The sequence below is a fragment of the Salvelinus namaycush genome, chromosome 23 (assembly GCF_016432855.1).
Source record: "Salvelinus namaycush isolate Seneca chromosome 23, SaNama_1.0, whole genome shotgun sequence".
Classification (NCBI taxonomy): domain Eukaryota; kingdom Metazoa; phylum Chordata; class Actinopteri; order Salmoniformes; family Salmonidae; genus Salvelinus; species Salvelinus namaycush.
The window spans coordinates 13,194,509-13,213,893 of record NC_052329.1 but is presented as its reverse complement, the minus strand read 5'-3'; the positions used below and the strand labels follow the sequence as shown (position 1 = coordinate 13,213,893).

At 42.6% G+C, this 19,385-nt stretch overlaps 1 protein-coding gene across 1 annotated transcript; it reads right to left on the bottom strand.

The window, feature by feature from the left end:
• Positions 1–725: 725 nt before the first annotated feature.
• Positions 726–19,385, bottom strand: LOC120018092 (integrin-linked protein kinase). The gene is made up of 13 exons (XM_038961071.1): positions 19,290–19,385; positions 17,494–17,781; positions 5,554–5,719; positions 4,975–5,070; positions 4,772–4,868; positions 4,570–4,653; positions 4,225–4,310; positions 3,934–4,043; positions 3,627–3,754; positions 3,293–3,414; positions 3,052–3,151; positions 2,769–2,899; positions 726–2,634 (listed from the first exon to the last, which is right to left on the bottom strand). The coding sequence occupies exons 2-13, from the start codon at positions 17,580–17,582 to the stop codon at positions 2,485–2,487; spliced, it is 1,359 nt and encodes a 452-aa protein (XP_038816999.1). The 5' UTR covers positions 17,583–17,781; positions 19,290–19,385; the 3' UTR covers positions 726–2,484.

Below are 19,385 nucleotides of genomic sequence, written 5' to 3'. Positions count from 1 at the left end.
TGGGGACAATAAAAAGCCAATCCAAAATGTGCAGTTTTGCCACTAAACGCAATGCCACAGATGTCTCAAGTTTTGAGGGAGCGTGCAATTGGCATGCAGACTGCAGGAATGTCCACCACAGCTGTTGCCAGAGAATTTTAAGTTCCTTTCTCTACCATAAGATGCTTCCAATGTCGTTTTAGAGAATTTGGCAGTACGTCCAACCGGCCTCACAACCACACCAGCCCAGGACCTGCATATCCAGCTTCTTCACTTGCAGTATCATCTGCGACCAGCCACCCCGAAAGCTGATGAAACTGAGGAATATATTTCTGTCTGTAATAATGCCCTTTTGTGGGGAAAAACTCATGATTGGCTGGGCCTGACTCCCCAGTGGGTGGGCCTATGCCCTCCCATGGCTGCACCCCTGTCCAGTCATATGAAATAAATTCATTAGGCTCTAAGTTCACAGATTTCCTTATGTTAACTCAGTAAAATCGTTGCACTTATATTTTTGTTCAGTATAGTAGACATAATTTTATAAAGTCAGATAATTGAGGACAAGGATTTCGCTACACCCACAATACCATCTGCTAAATGTCTATGTGACCAATAAAATTTGATTTTACAGAACTTTGTAGTAAATGCTGGTAATTCTGTCATAGATACTTTCCTGTCTGTGCCTACCTGCATGAATTAATCTCCACTATCATGCACTAGCCTGAGAAATACACCAAAACAAGATCTTTCGGGACTAGACGCCAACATTTTTTTATTAATATACTTATAAATTACATACATTTGTATAAGACATGCTTGGTTTTGGCTTTTACCCCAGTGATTCAGCAGAAATAAGCAAGCTGGTGGAGGCACAGAAAGAACGCATGTTCAAAAACAATATAACATTGGCCAATAAAGACGGATCTAACTCATCAGGGAGTTAAGTCAAAAAGCAAGCGGAAACAAAGTAACAGATAGCAGAATGTTAATGTTATCCCCTTATTGTCCATTTCATCTTCACTCGCCTGTGAAAAGTTGAGAATTGCCTCAGGCATAAACATAGCCACAGAATTCAACGAAGATGAGTTGAAGAAAACAAATCCCAATGATCTGAGGGCAGAAAATACTGTGGATGAAATATAACAATCTCTCTATGTAAGCATGTCTGATGCAGTGCACAGAGAGGTGTTTCCCAGTCGAAAAAGTTTGTGCATATATTGACAAAATGTTGTCACTTTTGTTTGTTTTGGTGTTCAGCAGCATTCGACAGGTGTTTTTTCACCTGTTACAGCACACTTCGTTTCCTTGAGGCAAGCTGAAGTTTGGTAGCCAAAGACCACGCCCTTTCATCAGTGATTGGTCAACAGGAATTCTTCAATTACATGTTGTCATTCTATGAGACAAGTTCACACACATTTTGTTAACTTGAGAAATACTGCAACATACAGCTTAGATGTAAAATTGTGCAACTAAGACCTCAGCAAAAAGGTCAACATTGATTACAGATTCCTTGATTTATGTTAGATTAATTCAGGCAATTTTGAGGAAGTATTATGGCTGTGTTGTTGTACGGCTTCTGAAGCGGGCTAAAGTAATATTGACGCTTCTTTCTCGTTTTTCAAGCAAATGTCTTAATGAAGTATTGCAAGGCACAGACATTCCCGTCGCCTAACCAAGTTATGCTATGATTAAACCGAACCTAGTATGCAGATGCCTTATAAAGTCAGATACTATACTTCTGACTTCCCACTCAGAGGGTAGTTCTCTCTTTCAACATCCATTGGAATCAAAGATGAACAATTAACACAAAGTAGCGCACGTGTAAAAAGTGGTTCCGCTCATTCCCCTGCACTTCCTGAAGAATACTGGACATTGAAATGCTTTGTTGGATAAATAGTCTAACAGCAGGAGCAGTCCTATAACCGTGTTTGCATACATACTACTTGCACTTGAAACAATAGAGGAGGAAACAAGCCATATAGTACACACTCAGTTCCACAAGACAAGCTCCAGGATAATACAGCAACGTATTGTTTTCGTAAGAGCTTTCATTATCAGGAATAAATGGTTGCAAGTCACTTTACAGTGTCTGACCCCTAGTTAGTGAGACCTCCTCCAAAGGTAAAGAAAGGAAGCAGTGCGAAAGACAGATTGTCATCCTGACCTCCACAGGTTATTCAGTCACAGAGGCTTGTACTCAGTCCACATGATTAGAACACAACAGTCGTAAGTGTCAATTCTTAGCTCCAGCATGGACGCGATAAGACAGTGACGTAGATGAAAGTACTAATAAAAACGTGTCTTGATAAGTCAAGTAAAAATCATAATCAAGAATAGAATAAGTGACTGTGGCCGTTTTCAGAGGGTTAAGTTAGTGACATTGAGGGCAGCGGTAAGTAGTGAGAGTAGGTCTAAGGCAACACTGGTCAGCACCACATCTCTGGATGATATCTGGGGCAAGATATCAGGGGTTTTGCTCTGCTCAAGGCAGAGCAAAAAAGCAGTTCACTTGTCCTGCATTTTCTCCAGGATGGGTACGATCATGTCAAATTTAGGCCTCTTGGCTGGATCTTCGTTCATACAGATCTTCATGAGCTTGCAGATGTGGGGTGAGATGCCCGGAGGAATTGTGGGTCGTAGGCCTTCCAGGGCCACCTGAGGGCAGAACAGAGATAGAGCCATGTCAGAGACACTGGGAAGGACAAGACTAAACTGAGACATGCGTTTTGAGATTCCTATGTTGTAACGAATCCTATAACTTCTAGCACCCTGAGCTCCAGCGGTCTCACCTTCATGCCGATCTCCATGTTGGAGAGGTCAGCGAAGGGCACCTCCCTGGTCACCAGCTCCCACAGCAGCACAGCGAAGCTCCACATGTCTGCCGACCGCCGGTTGATCTCCTCAGGCTTCTTCTGCAGGGCTGCATGGGCACAGGACAGAGAGAGAAAGAGGATCACACACACGTTCATAGCTGAAGGAGATGTATACCTCATAGTTACAAAAAGCAAAAAATTACATTCTCAAAGGTGAAAAGCGGTAAGCAGAGAAAAAGTTGCTGAGTGTGTAATGTACCTTCAGGGGCTACCCATGCTGGGGAGTACATCCTGCCTGGACACTGGAAGGAGAACTTGACGTCTGACATGCTGATCCTGGCTGTCATGTCCTCGTCGATCTGTCAAGGAATATCAGGGCATTATAACAGTGGGTTTCGAACACAAAGTCAGTCATCCACCAAGGCATAAGAAGCATGAGTGAAACACATGACAACTACATCACTGTAGTGAATATGTAGTGTTAAAGTGAGTCCTCTCACCATGACGCTCTTGCTGTTGAGAGAGTGCCGCGAGATCATGGGCTCGAGCGTGTGGAGGAAGGCCATCCCACAGGCAATGTCCAAAGCAAACTTCACCGCCTGTGTCTGGTCAACCACAAAGTCTGACAGAAGACAACAGAGCCATGTCAATCATTTTCACACATAAGCAACAGCTGTAACATTGTACTCCTTCTCTAGTAACTAGTACAGTAATATGAATTGCTCTCTTTTCCAATACTTAAGCCTGCACTTCAAACAGACGTCCAGGAACATTGTATGAATCAATGACCTTATTGGAAGTCTTTAGTGCAGAGCAGGTTAATGTGGTACTCACTGGTGCCCTGGTGAAGCACGTTGTAGAGGGAGCCATAGGGCATCCAGTGTGTGATGATGATGGGGTGAGGGGCAGGAGGAGACTGACACGCTCCCAACATGGGCAGCACATTGGGGTGGGAGAATATCCTGGGATGGGCCCGAGGAAGAGGGACAGGGGGAGGAGACAGACAAATATGCATATAGGATGAGACATATGAGGGACAATCCAGTAAATAAAAAAGGTACAAGAGGAAGACAGACATGATATCCACACAACAGGAGAAAATACACCTACAATGAACAATAAGCGGGTAAACAGTTATTACCGGAGTTTGGGATACTCCTCATTGAAGTCTCTGCTTTTTCTGGTGGACCAGTCACGAACCTTCAACACTTTCACCACAACCTCATTCCCCTGCCAGCGGCCTTGCCACAACTAAAGAAGAAAGAAGCATTGAGACAAAGTTCCAGCATAACCTCCACAATATGACAATATACAGTATAACTACGCAAAACAAAACATATGCTGGTGTGAGATTGATCACTTTGTAACATGCGTTACTGTGGACATCAGTAACAGATGAAACAGCAGTCATGTAGAAACAACAGCTCCATACCTCTCCAGACTGGTTCTCATTGATCTTAGCCAGGAGGGAGAGCTGTTTGAAGTCAATGCCCGCTGCTTTGTTCAACGTGCCGTTACCTGTAGGCATTGACACACAGAGGACAGAGTTGAAGAGCATAGCTAAAGCCCGAGGTCTGGCAAAAAGACCTACTATTTCTGCACAATTTAGCACACTGAAAGGCAGTGGAAATGTCATCAGGCACATTGGGGACCTCAGTGGGACATTTACTGGATGTTCATTCCTACAAACTGTGCCTGATATTCACTTCTTTTTTTCTCAGAGTGTAGTAATGAAAAGCAGGCAGCTAGTAAATGGCTTTGTGGCTGTGGGACTTACGGGGTCGAGTTCTGGTGGTGCCTTTCCAGAACGTGTCCTTGAAGGGGACCTTGGTCAAACTCTGGCCCAATTTCTCTGCTTTCTCTGAGAGGGGGGTGAACACAAAGCACGCATTGATTAGGTAACAGGGCTAACACACAGATAATAAATCACCTTTTTCTTGCCAACATTGGATGGTGCAGAGTAATGGGATGTTGAATGCCTTGGAGGGCTTCACGCAGGTGAGGTTTGGCTTTGTCCAGAGGAGTTTCTCCATACTTATTACAGATGTTCACCTGAGCTCCGTTAGTCACCAGGTCCTGAGGAAGACAGACATCAATGTAACTCCAGTGGTACATAACAAGCTGTTGTTCACACAGAAAACAGAGACAGTAGCCAGAGTAGGCCACCAGGGGGCATACTGACCTCAGCCACTAACTCCTGTCCCCAGAAGCAGGCGTAATGCAATGGTGTGTTGCCGTGCTCATTGGCAGTGTTGGTGTCTGCTTTGCACTGGATCAGCTAGGAGACAGAACCACAAGATTAGATACAACAAAAAACTGTCCAGATCCTGTTTGGATTAATTACAGTGGCACTAGTAATCCACCTATGGCAGGCCTGGAAAAGGATATCTCCTGCCTGCTCACACATTCCAGAGGTATCGTGACATGTCTAATATTAAACCAAATCATAACCATAGTTATGCAGCGCTACCAAACCAGAAACTGCGACTGTCAGCACTGCGACTGATGTCAGTCAGCACTGCAACAAGAGCAGACAAGTCTTAAACATGCAGTGAGTTGGGGGTGTTGGGCAGCCATCAACTCTGGTTTCTTAAGTTCCTTCCTGGGCTTTTATAGCTGAAGCTATATCAACCTAAACAGAAGCTATTTCAACCCAATGATATAATTGACCTCAAGTGTTCGTATATATGTGTGTGTGTGTAGTGAGTGCAGTGTGTATGTATGTAAGTAGTTTTTGTGCAGTGTGTCCACTCAGCCCTACCTTGCCCACGATGTCTCTGTGGCCGTGGCTGGAGGCCAGGTGCAGGGGTGTGTCATCTCCTCTGTTCATGACGTTGATGCGAGCCCCTCTCATGATGAGCATGTCCACCACGCTGGAGCGGCCTTCCCTGCATGCCCAGTGGAGAGGACTGAAGCCATGGTCATCACTGAGGACAGAATAACATCACACCATACTGCTTTCACACCACGGACTGTTTACTACTAGCAATGAGGAAACTACTAGCCCATCTAGTCATTTAGCAATGACCAGAGGGTAATTATGAGACCACATAACCCTGTCATATAACAGCAGTATAGAACTGAAAGCACCTAGCAGGACTCTGAGTAATGGTGTAGGCCTATCTGGATTCTCAGTACTAAAGGACATGAGATACTGCTACTTACAGCATCACCCTGTTAGTAAATGAGAGGTAGGCAAAAACTCCCTGTGCCTGCTTGGCCTAATGGCTTCTAGAAACATGAAGTGTCTTTAAGTAAGCATATCTAGTTCAAACAGCAGAGTTAGGCAGTAGGCAGGGGAATGCAGTGCAGCGATGCACAGCTGTGAGCAAAGAACAGAGAAATGGTGAAAACAGATGATCATGACTGATAATGAAATTCTGTCAACGTCCAGCCAGGCAACAGGAACTAAATGTGAACTCAGCCTGCCCTGCAGCCAGCCACAGAGGAGATGTGCTGCTGGCAGTGGCAACCCGTCCCACTCTGCCTTAGTCACAGTGACAGAAACATATGTTAGGACAGTGGCCTGACTGGCCTCAGTGACAGGACAGGACTGACACCTCATGACAGCGTCCCCGCGATGACCTTAACAACCATAACAGTGACAATGACAGTCAAACAGACAGGCAAGAGAGCATGGTTAGTGGGTTCAGTTCGATTGAACGTTTGGTACGTTGCATAAAGCTTTGTACTGAACAACACGTTTCTCCAAAACCTTCTTCACAGGAACTGTTTAACTGAAAATGTCACATTTCTTTTCATACTAAACCCAGCCCAGGCAGAGAATGTGTGCAGGAAAAGGAAAGCGAAGTAGAAATGTGGACAGACAGAGCTGGCCGGCGTATAGTAGAGAGGCAGTGGGGACAGTACGAGAGCTGGCCGGCCTGATCACCAACAACGACAAGACAGCCTATAGGGAGGTCAGAGACCTGGCCATGTGATGCCAGGACAACAGCCTCTCCCTCAACGTGATCAAGACAAAGATGATGATTGTGGACTACAGGAAAGAGAGGACCGAGCACGCCTCCATTCTCATCGACGGGGCTGCGGTGGAGCAGGTTGAGAGCTTCAAGTTCCTTGGTGTCCACATCAACAAACGAACATGGTCCAAGCACACCAAGACAGTTGTGAAGAGGGCACGACAAAACATGTTCCCCCTCGGGAGTTTAAAAAGATTTGGCATGGGTCCTCAGATCCTCAAAAGGTTCTACAGCTGCACCATCCTGACTGGTTGCATCACTGCCTGGTATGGCAACTGCTCGGCCTCCGACCGCAAGGCACTACAAAATGTAGTGCGAATAGCCTGGTACACCACTGGGGCCAAGCTTCCTGCCATCCAGGACCTCTAATACCAGGCGGTGTCAGAGGAAGGCCCTAAAATGTGTCAAAGACTCCAACCACCCTAGTCAAAGACTGTTCTCTCTGCTACCGCACAGCAAGCAGCACCGGAGCGCCAAGTCTAGGTCCAAGAGGCTTCTAAACAGCTTCTACCCCCAAGCCATAAGACTCCTGACCATCTAATCAAAATGGCTACCCAGACTATTTGCATTGCCCCCCTCCCCCCCCCTTTTACACCGCTGCTACTCTGTTATCATCTATGCATAGTCACTTTAATAACGCTACCTACATGTACATATTTCCTCAATTACCACAACTAACCGGTACACCCATGTATATAGTCACACTATTGTTATTTTACTGCTGCTCTTTAATTACTTGTTACTTTTATTTCTTATTCTCATCTTTATTTTTTTTAACTGCATTTTTGGTTAACTTCTTAATAGGGGGCGCTATTTTCACTTTGGGAAAAAATCGTGCCCAAATTAAACGGCCTTGTACTCTGTTCTAGATCATACAATATGCATATTATTATTACTATTGGATAGAAAACACTCTGAAGTTTCTAAAACTGTTTGAATTATATCTGTGAGTAAAACAGAACTCATTTGGCAGCAAACTTCCAAACAGGAAGTGAAAATTCTGAAAATGGGGTTCTGTCAGGGCCTGCCTATTCAATCGCCTTATATTTATGGATCTGTATGCACTTCATACGCCTTCCACTAGATGTCAACAGGCAGTAGAATGTTGAATGGGGTGTCTAGCTTGATGTGAGACCGAATGAGAGCTTTTGGAGTGACAGGTCCGCTCTATTGGCAGTATTCAACTGCGCACCAGGGAACCTCACATTGTCTTCTGAAATGTGTTAGGTATACACGACGAAATGCTCCGGCTCGGATTTTATTGGATACATATGAGAAAAACATCATGAAGTTGGATTTTCAACCGAGTTTGACCAGTTTATTCGACGTTTATTGGGACTTTTGGAATTTTTCGTTCCATGCGCTAAGAGTTCTTGGACATGTGCCCTCCACATGGCTAGCCAACGTTGCTAATTCGACAGAAGAAATGGACATTCTAAAACAAAACAACGATTTATTCTGGAACTAGGACTCCATGCAAACATTCTGATGGAAGATCATCAAAAGTAAGAGAATATTTATGATGTTATTTCGTATTTTTGTGGTTTGTGTTGGCTCCAACAAGGCGGAGAATTGTTGGGCGCTGTCTCACAATATTGCATGCTGTACGTTGTACTAAAGTTCTTTTTTTAAATCTAACACAGCGGTTGCATTAAGAACCAGTGTATCTTTCATTTGCTGTACAACATGTATTTTTTAGTAAAGTTTATGATGAGTTTTTTGGTTAGATAACGTGACTGTCCAAAATATCTCCGGACAATTTGGTGCATTATGGCTACGTATTCACAATGTAAAACCACGATTTGTACCTCTAAATATGCACATTTTCGAACAAAACATAAATGTATTGTATAACATGATGTTATAAGACTGTCATCTGATGAAGTTGTTCAAAGGTTAGTGATTAATTTTATCTCTATTTGTGGGTTTTGTGAAAGCTATGTTGGCGGTGAATAAATGGTGTTGTGTGTTTGGCTATTGTGGTGAGCTAACATAAATATGTGTTGTGTTTTCGCTGTAAAACATTTTTAAATCGGAAATGATGGATGGATTCACAAGATGTTTATCTTTCATTTGCTGTATTGGACTTGTGATTTCATGAAATTATATTATATGATATCCCTGTGGCGCTAGGCTAGGCTATGCTAGTCAGCTTTTTTGATGAGGAGGATCCCGGATCCGGGAGGGTGACTCGTTAGAGGTTAAGGGCTCGTAAGTAAGCATTTCACTGTACGGTTGTATTCAGCGCACGTGACTACTAAAATGTGGTATAGTAGTGAGGCAGTGGGGACAGACAGAGCTGGCTGGCGTATAGTAGTGAGGCAGTCACGAAAGGGGGACTAAAACAACAGCAGGACAAGCATTCTCTGCAGGCCTTATAAGGGTCGGGGAGACTTCCTTCACCAGGGGCACACACACACACACACACACACACACGACTCCCCAGCTGCTATGTGTTATGTCATGCTGCATTTCTCGTGCCTCTGCTGCGTTATCCTGTCACTGGCCTTCATCACCTAGGCCCCCCCCTCCACAGATTGTTCCCTCACACGCCAAAACTTCTCCACTACCCTCCCTTCTACCACTAGCTCCCTCCCTCCTTCTTTCTCTCGCAGCCCATCAACAAATGGAGAGGAATTCGACGATGAAATTTTCCATTCTCCACTCATTCCTGAATGTTAGAAGAATTCCATAGGGCTCTGATGTGCTTATGATTTGTGCCGAGATGTATGAAGCTCTGTATATAAATTAAATCATGCTGCACTTGCTAGAAACACGACAGAGAGAAAAGTGCTGAATGTTTAGATCTGAGGGGGTATTGTGATGAAAACAGCCCCCTTTATGGAGTTCTAACCCTCCACTTCCACAACAACACACACAGGAGACAGTGTTCCAGGGAAAACAGCATCAATGAGGCCCACAGAGTGTGTGTGTTAGGCCTCCCCTAACACACCATCCAGAAACCTGGGTGGATGACCTTCTGTAGATGTGCTCAGAACAGATTTAGCCCAATGTACTCATACAGCAGCCCTCTCCAGCAGACAATGATATCAAGTAGGACAGTAATTGTAAATCAATGATCCCAGCAGAGTTCATTCAGGATGAGTCCATACTATGGCTGCACAATATGGGCCCCCCCCAAAAAATCGAATTTCAATTTGTTTTCACCAAATATTGCGATTTGACACACAATATGAAGCAAAACACTTAGGTGAACTGTTGGAATCAAAGAAATATAATGACTTGTATTAAGAAGTAAAGTGGAAAGCAGCATCGTTCTAGTTTGGAACAATCGATTGACCGCATTTGACCTAACAGAACAGCATGCACATTTATATTGAATCTAACAGCGGGGAGGAGGAACTGCACTCTGAGTGACAGGGGGCTGCGCTTGGTGTGTGTGGGAAGCAGCCACAAGGAGAAGACAAAGAGTAAACAAATGGAGATGCATTTCAAAATATTGCATGAGATATGGATATTGCGCATCAATATTACGATTTCAATGTGAATTTGATTAATTGTGCAGCCATAGTCCATACAGGCCATTTAAAGCGACCTATCAACCCCTCAGTGGGTCACTAAAGAGAGCAGCGGTGTAGTGGTGCTTGGAGAAATGGGTATACTCAAATTTAGCAAAACATTTCCCAAATGGCCCACCAGGCGAAGATACCCCCCGTGAAAAATGAAATGCGAAACAGTGACATACCCTCTGAATGACCTAAAATTATCAATCACATATTGGTCTTTCACAGTCAGGCCAACCCAAGCTGTAAAAAGAGTGTAAACTGAGCCAGAAATTCACAGGTTTCAGATTCTCTTTTTTTTCAGTCACACTTTTAAATAGAAAAAAACATTAATTCTGTTGTCGAAGTCCATAACAATGCTTAAACCACAACAGGAGACCACTTGAGGTCTGTGTAGTTAGTTACCCTTTAATTCCAGTGCACAGGCACCTAGAACTGTTGTTTGGTTAATAGGGTTTCTCTAGCACATGAGATGGAGGTTGCTAAAGAAATGGCCACTGGATTGATGCAAATAATCAGTGTCTTTCACCAGGTAGGCATAGGCTACTTTGTAGCTAGTTAACATTTAATTGAGAAGGTTTTTGGGAAAGCCTTCCCCTCCACCAGAAGACTGTTAGGCCCATCATTAGCATTGCTATATTTTTACTGTCCCTTAATTGTTTGAAACCTGGACGTTTCACTTCATATTATGAGACATGTCTTAACTTGCTTCAAAGTACCCTATTGCCCAAATCTCACCATAGAAACATGGAGGCAATAATTTGATAAAGGCTTCCTCATATGCATTCTCTTGGTTTTCTAGAAGCCAAAGCCATTATTCCTAGTCATATTAGCAACCCATGATAGTTGTTCCATCATAAGAGCTCTCTACATTTCTAACAGATATTTCCATCTCTGTCCATGAAACCACTCACATACAGTGCGCATTTTAGAATGGTGTTTGCCCACAAATTGCATTTTGGAACTTTCACACGTATACCAGTGGCGGATTGTGCCGTTTAAGTTGAGGGAGGACGATTCTTTTTTTTTTTTCATGAGCATGGCCTTATTTCTATTACAGCATATTGGATGACTGTCATTCATATTCCATTCACCCAGTTCAATTTGACAGCAGTAGGTTTAGGCTACTACATGATACTCAAATTTTCCATATTCCCATCATGAGGTAGCGACAACCTAATGAATGAAAGTTTACAACGTAGGTGCACAGGTCGAGAAGATTGAGGTGACACATGGACAGACAGTGACACATTCAATAACGCCTCACACATTCTTGCCTGTATCTAGCTGCTCTAGGGTGTAATCATTAGTCCAACAGCTGCAACGAGAGTTTCTATTGGACAAATTCAGGTATGTTTAACCCCATTTCATTCACTTCCATTAAAAAAAATGGAAAATCCAACAGAATCGGCAGAATGAATACACCCTTGATCACACGTAAACACAGTTCCCTTTCATAGCAGCCACGTTGTATTCCTTCTTGCATCTATGTGCTCTCCTCTGAAGACCTTTTCCCTTCGTTTGTGGACTTGAAATGCACAACACATCAGGTGTGTTACCAGGCCAAAAGAAAACAACATTCCAAGCCAAACCATATCCTAACTGCTACACACAACTTACAGCGTTGACACCATATTTCCTAAGATCAACATAGCTAATAGAACTAACGTGTTAGTTCACCTGCTACAAGCACACAGTAATGTTAGAGTACAGTCAGTAAGCATTTAGCACTTACACCGACGGTAATAAATTAGTAAAACCAAAAACGTACCATGATTTGGAAGAGTTCCAGTGTTGTGTTGGATAGTCATAGCCAGCTAGCTAACATAGCATCCCTCTGTTTGAGAAAGGTGTTTGAGTAGGCTAAACCAGCTGGCTGCATTTGCTAGCTAAGTAAGTGAAACTGGGAAAAAAATACGAAATCTCTTGCTTCTTCATTTTGGAAGAAATTCATTTTTTTAAACTGTTCAGCTATTGTATTTCTCTCTCAGAGTCAACTACTCACCACATTTGATGAACTGCAGTTCTAGCTAGCTGTAGCTTATGCTTTCAGTACTAGGTTCATTCTCAGATCCTTTGATTGGGTGGACAACATGTCAGTTCATGCTGCAAGAGCTCTGAAGGGTTGGAGGACATCCTCCAGAAGTTGTCATAATTTCAGTGTAAGTCTATGGAAGGGAGTGAAAACCATGAACCTCCTAGGTTTTGTATTGAAGTCAATGTACCCAGAGGAGGATGGAAGCTAGCTGTCCTCCGGCTACACCATGGTGCTACCCTACAGTGCTGTTGAAGGTCTACAGTAGCCTCATTGCAAAACAGTGTGTTTTATCTATTATTTGGTGATGTGAATATATTTAGTAGTTATCTAAATAGGATAACTTTTGAAATTTTATTTAAAAAAATAATTCACCCTTCCTCCTTTGAGGAGCATCTACTGGCGTAGACCTACCACCGTGTGCCCATTGCTATGCCTAAAATGTTAACCATTAACATTTTAAGCTAAACATTGATTTGTTCCATCAGTCTTAATTGATACGATGTGTGGGGATTAAGTAGTGAGTATACTCAATGCCAATTGAAGAATATGTGGGTTTACAGCGTATAGCCTCCACTACACCACTGCAGGAGAGAATATTTCACAGGAAATAATGCGTGTTTAGTTGTCTGAGTTGAGTGACGAAAAGTAGCTAACAAAAGTAGCTAACTGCTTCAGATGTGCTTTCTCCTGCCTGTCCCCCCCTCCCAACCCCCTGGGTGGGGTTATTTCAGGAAGTTCCACCTGCCAACAGGGCTCAGATTTGTAGACTGAAGAGCCCCGTCTACACCCTGTCTGTCTCTATGCTGAGCTCACTGAGATCATATGCCCACATCAATAGGCTGATACGGATTTACTCTTTCACACTAGTCTGTAAAACACACAAGAAACAAGCCATCCACACAGCCACAGAAAGGAGAGTCAAGCTACCAATTAAAGAGGTATGACCTTGATTTGAGAAATCTCATACTTGTTTCGTGTCTGACTAGCCTACAGTAGGATTAGTTGCAGCTGGCTCCAGTGGGAGCTGGGAAGGCCCAGAGTATACAGCTGGCTCTACAGTTCACACCCCAGTCCCGGGCCAGCCCCTCTCACACAGATGTAACAATAGGTTGGTGACCCTCCCAGACCACTGTCTGATCTGCCCAGTCAGGGGCTGGGCTAGGCGGGTTAACAATATTTACCAACCTCCCCCGGGGAATTAAATATAAACAGCATTCTCCGTGACCATACACAACCCACCCTCCCTCCCTCACCAAACAAGGAGCCTCTAACTCTTTACCATGGTATATCACAGCACTGAATATAGACCTAATGACAGCTTTTCACCCACAGCAGAAATCTACAGAAATAGTCAGCTAGACTAGAGAAGATATTAAAGCAAGAATCCTTAACATGAATTATACTTATTGAATGTGCTTTGACTATACTACGCCTACAGCCATGGTTCACACTCCTTTGCCACCCAGCAAACTGGCAGAACAGTCCACAACACAAACACAGTATTTTCAAGAGTGGGGTTGGGCAGAGCCAGGGAGTCACGTTTGTAATGTTCTGGTGTCGGCATTTTCTATGCTAAGAGGACCAAATACACTGACCGTCTGAAAAACCTGCATTTACACAGGCAGCTCAATTCTGGTCTTTTGACAAATTGATCAGCTCTTTTGCCAATAATTGGTCAAAAGATAAGAATTGGGCTGCCTGTGTAAACGTAGCCAATATTATCTTTAAGAGCCTCGATCTTCAGTGTAGGAATTTTCTAAAATGTGTATTTACAGTTTCAGTTAAAATCAGAGATGGGTATAAGAGAAAATAAAAAGTAGTATGGTAGAGTTTACCTAAATTAAAGATTCAACTTCAAGAAATAGCCTTATGCTGCATTTTAAAAAAGTGTCACTCATTTGTGTACGTTTGTAATTAGCTGGTTCATCATGAGGAAATGTTGAGGGGAAATGAGTGGCACTATCTAATACCACTGGGAGAGGAGTACAGGAAACAGAAGAATGATTGAGAGGAAGGTGTTATGGCTCTGCCTGTGCATTCCTTCTGCAAAAACACACAAACCACATTTCCATCCATAGTCAAGTAATTCCGTATAAAAGAAAAAACACAATAGATGTGATGGAAATAGGAAGTTTCGGTACAATTTTAGAGATGGCTACAAAATGTGTTAATTCGACCCCAAATTTCATCATGCAAAAAAAAGGCGGTGGAAACAGCTTTATGCACAAATATTGATTTATTAACCAACACATCAACTAAGTTTTATGAAATTGTTTTAAGAAGGTCATACCATGGATCATTTTACTATTTGATATTGAATTAAGACACCTTGAAGTATATTTTTTTTAAAAAGTGAAAAATATTGTGTTTGCTTTACTGCCATACAAACGCATTGAATAACAGATTCACAACATGGAACAGATTGTCCCCCAACAAAATCTAAAGGAAGTTTGTTCTGAAGTGTCTGTCCAAGATCTGAGAGACAGGAAAGATCAGGAAACATTTCCATTATTTATTTTGTGTGTATTTAACCCTTTATTTTTGGCACTAAAAGGTCTCCATATATACTTCCATTCATTTTTTCAGCTGCTACCAGGGACTTTCAGACGAGTTGTTTTATTACGCTAATTAGACTTCTGCGGGGGCGTGAACATCGACCTTAGGGGCTTAAGATAACATTTTAGAGGCCCACATCTTGGCAGTGTAGAGAAATCTTGCCATTTTAAAACCAATTTGCAGCAATTCTACAAATGTCTTCATGGAGCAGAGATAATTGTTTGCCTGTTAAAAACAAATTTACTGCAATTTCATGCATTTTGCCATTGCTAAAAAATCCAATACTGCTAAAGTCAGGTGACTGTCTAGCTTCTATTTTAGTAATTGTTAGTTCTCAAAGATTATTCAAAAAAATATAGGTCCATTATCTTTTCTACATACTGTATATGTTTTTAGTCATTTACGTTTGCACAGAAAGCATTTTACCATCCCAGAAATGTATTTTAAAAATATATACATTTTTTATACTGTTTGTATTTAGGCGGCCCGAAAATCCACAAGCGGCCAACACAAGGATTTCAATGGCAGAAAACTCCTTGCACACACTAAGGCAGCGTTTGCCCAGGCAGCTGAGTTCTGATCTTTTTCCCACTAATTGTTCTTTTGACCAATCACATCAGATATTTTTCAAAGCTGATCTGATTGGTCAAAAGACCAACTAGTGAAAAAAAGAGATCAGAAATGGGCCGCCTGTCTACACGCTGCCTAACACACACGTTTGCGCCCTACGTCCAGCCCACAACAATTCCCTGGCTTACACCCCCCCCCCCCCTCTCTTGCTCATTTTTGGCGTGTTATTCCTTGTAAGGGCATTCAGCATTCCACTACGGTCCTTGTCTCGCATTTACATTTGTGCATCCACACAGAGAAACGAGCTCACAATCACCTTCACTAAACCATCAATGAGAAAGTGTGGGATAGGGATATATAGGATATGGTGGGATTCAACAGGGCAGATGTGGGTGTTTGTACAGTCAGCTATAAGACCCATGTAATCACAGTTATTGCAGGGGCTGAAAGGCCCAGTACGGATGTGTTTCTCCCATTGGGAAACTATTCATCAACCTAACTGATAAGTGGGACTTGACAGGCAATCGGCTAATGAAGAAGGGTCACACGTGTTAGGTTGGCCGTGCAAACTCACACAAATACAATAGATCCATGCATGTGTATCCCATAGGCTACTTACAGTGAAGTACACACAACAGTATGAATGCAAAACTAAAATGAAACAATGAACGCTGGTAAAAAAAATCTATGCATAGTGCTCTGTAATGTCTAAGCAAGGTACTTAACAACAATCAAGCCTCTGCATGAGACTGAGAAAAACAGCATGCCCTGGGGGCAACAATTGTGTCTCTCTATAGTTCTATCTGAACGCAGAGATACCAGGCCTGAATATAGGACAGATGGGGTAAACATTTTATTTTATTTTAAGTCACCTTCCTCCAGAAATGTCTGAGTTCCAGCAGTTGTGACAAGCCCTGCTGAGCTTCCCTTCACCGAGTTGACCGAGGATACAAACAGGAGAGGAGGCCAGGACGCATGATGTAGCCTGCTTTCTACGGCTGTGTTCACACAGGCAGCCCATTGTGATATTTTTTCCCACAATTGGCCTTTTGACCAATCACATCAGATATTTTTCAGAGTTGATCTGACTGGTCAAATGACCAATAGTGGGGGGAAAAGTCTGAATTGGGCTGCCTGTGTAAACACAGCCTAATGGACCTCCAAATGCAACCATTAGAGCTAGGCTATAGCTTTGCAGTCTACAATAGAGTCAAATGAAAACAGCCACAAACAAGCTAAGGCAGGAAACACCCATTATTTTTATTTTATCTTCTCTCCGTCTTTGCCCAGTAACCTGATATAAATGGCAAGTCAAACTAATTCTCAGGGCAAAGAACATGTGAAAACATTTCCAAGACATTTGCCATACTTGGCTTCATTTTAAGTTCACATTCCAAGCCAAGTCACGTGTCCGGAAAGAAGTGGATTCAAATCTCAGGTCACAATCACAGAGTTGGGGAGTCGGGCTGGCTAGGAGTCCAGCAACAAACAACCCTCACAGTCCGACAACAACAACCACATCAAAAGAAAGACAATGACAGTGCAATTACCCAGCAATGTTACCCATCAGCTTTTGATGTACGAGTAAACCAATACACATCCATGTCCTCTCATTGTACATGGGATGATGTGGTGGGTATCTGTACATTCCTGGAAGTTTTCCCCATTTCAGCTGTGTGGAACTAATTGTATGCACACAAATCAAGGGTCATAACATCACAGGGGATTGGCAAAGAACAGATGTAAAAGTATTCATTGGCAATATCTGAATCCATCAAGCAACTGTATCATTTGTGTATTACGCTATAGAATAATGACTGAGCAGTCCAACATTTGGGTGTGATATCATATTTTAACATCGAAGAGCGTGTCCAATAGAGACATGGCTTCCTGATGCGGGTCACAAGCTCCTGCCTACATGCATGATTCTGAGACGTGATACTGATAGCAGGTGAATTAACATCCTTGTACGTGCAATTCAACATCTGACACAAAAATGCTTATTTAAAAAAAGGTACTTAAGTTAGACTCACCCCTGATTGAGGTCATTCTCTGTGTTGTCCAACCATAGGCGAACAGCTACTGCGTTGCCTTCCCGGCACTGGGTAAAAATATCATCCATGATGGCTCACTCTGCTTCTTCTGTTAACTTACACTCACACTCTGAGACTTTGATGGGACTGGGATACACAAGGGAGGCAGCCAAAGGAATTCAGGGGTGGCCTGGAGTGCATTCGTCCCTTAGCAAGGAGAGAACAGCTACAGTCAGGGACACCGAAAGGAGATGTTCAGCTACACTGTGGAGTTCCAGTGACACAATCCTGAAAAGACAAACACGAGAAGGATGATGCTCGACGAACGTAACTACAAAGATTCCTCGCTGTTCTTAAATACATTCTAAAACATGATAGTGAACACTGTTTCAACTTCCAACCAATGTAATCTATAGACTAAAAACGTTGACAAGGTCACAGCAGGCTTTCAGGGCCCTCATTTGTTTCACAGCACTGCAGCACAAGGATTGTCTAGTTGCAGTGCAACAGGTGACCTCTCAGGCATAGGGCAATCCAGTCAAACTCTGAATCAATTGCATTGATTGTGCAGTAAAGCCAAGTTGTTTGTGATTTACCTAATGCAGTGTTCCTCAAACTGAGGGTGCACGTTTTGGTTATTACCCTAACACTACACAGCTGTTTCAAATTATAAAAGTTTGATGATTAGTTAAATCAGCGGTGTACTGTGCTAGGGCAAAAACCAAAACGTACACCAAGTTTGGGAAACTGACCTAACGCCTGGTCGTGACTCACACCTTCTGTTCTGGGACAGATGACAAACTCTGCAGTAATCCACTACTCGGAGTTGATTTAAAACCCTGTTTGAACAATTTTCTGAATGCTTCTCAGGACTAGAAGAACACAAACTGCATACACTTTCATTTTGAGTTTAGTGAAGACTGATTTGAAATTCATAGATTAATATATTTGTAAAGCCAAGCAATGGTCATATTAGTGCTATTGGTGGATATTATCGTACATGTATACAGATAAATAGCCCATGAGACCCATGGCATGAGCAGTGGCTGTCAGGGAGCATTCCAAATTACATTTGACTAGTTAATCGCATAAAACTAGCTAATTTATAGTACCTGACAGTTAGCTAGAGCAAATTTTCTTGCTAGGGTTCTTTCCCAAAATATAATTGCTAGTTAGCTATAGCCATATAGGTAGTTAGCCTAGTAGTTAGTGACGAATGATTTATTTGAGATTAATTAAAATATAACTCGGTGCTGTGTAAATTACTGTGTTCAAGCAAAGTGTATTATTGTGTAAAAATAATGTACAAAGAGTACAAATACTGTATCTTCCATTGTAGACACTGACAACAGCTACAATCAGGAATCATTGGCCAAAGGCAGCCCAACATGAATGTCATATCTAGCTACTAACGTTATACTAAGTAGCTGGCCCGCTACTCCTACTATATATAGTACGGTACCTGGCTAACGAGCTAGTTTGAAAGCTAGCGTTAGTACTTAGTAGCAGTTTTGAATACTGATAATAGGCTACTGAAAACGTCCAAAGTTATACTGTGGCTAGTTACTGCACTATGTACTTAATAACTTTGTTCAACAACCATTTATACTTAGTTACATTATCAAGCCCCGTAAGGAGGGAACCAGTTGGAGACGTTTTTCCTCCTCTTCTTCTTTGACTTCAGACCGGACGCCTGAAGCTAGCAATCTCGATAGCAAACAAACCCAATAAATAATATGATTTCTAAGTGTGAATATAGATCAGCGGGGAAAAAAGGACAACTGAATTTAACTTACCCTATGGATTCAACAGGATATATTATTACACAGAAAGAGTTAGCTAGATTGAGATTGAAGCAGATTGTCTGCGTCCACACCCTCGCCGTCGTTTTA

Bases quoted from the DNA above. Each gene is read 5' to 3' on its own strand.
- LOC120018092 (XM_038961071.1), bottom strand. From the start codon at position 17,582: ATGGATGATATTTTTACCCAGTGCCGGGAAGGCAACGCAGTAGCTGTT. The intron at 4,869-4,974 runs GTCAGTATGCCC...TGTCTTCCTCAG, and splicing joins GACAGGAGTTAGTGGCTGAG to GACCTGGTGACTAACGGAGC. The intron at 4,654-4,771 runs GCATTCAACATC...CCCCCCTCTCAG, and splicing joins CCTGCGTGAAGCCCTCCAAG to AGAAAGCAGAGAAATTGGGC.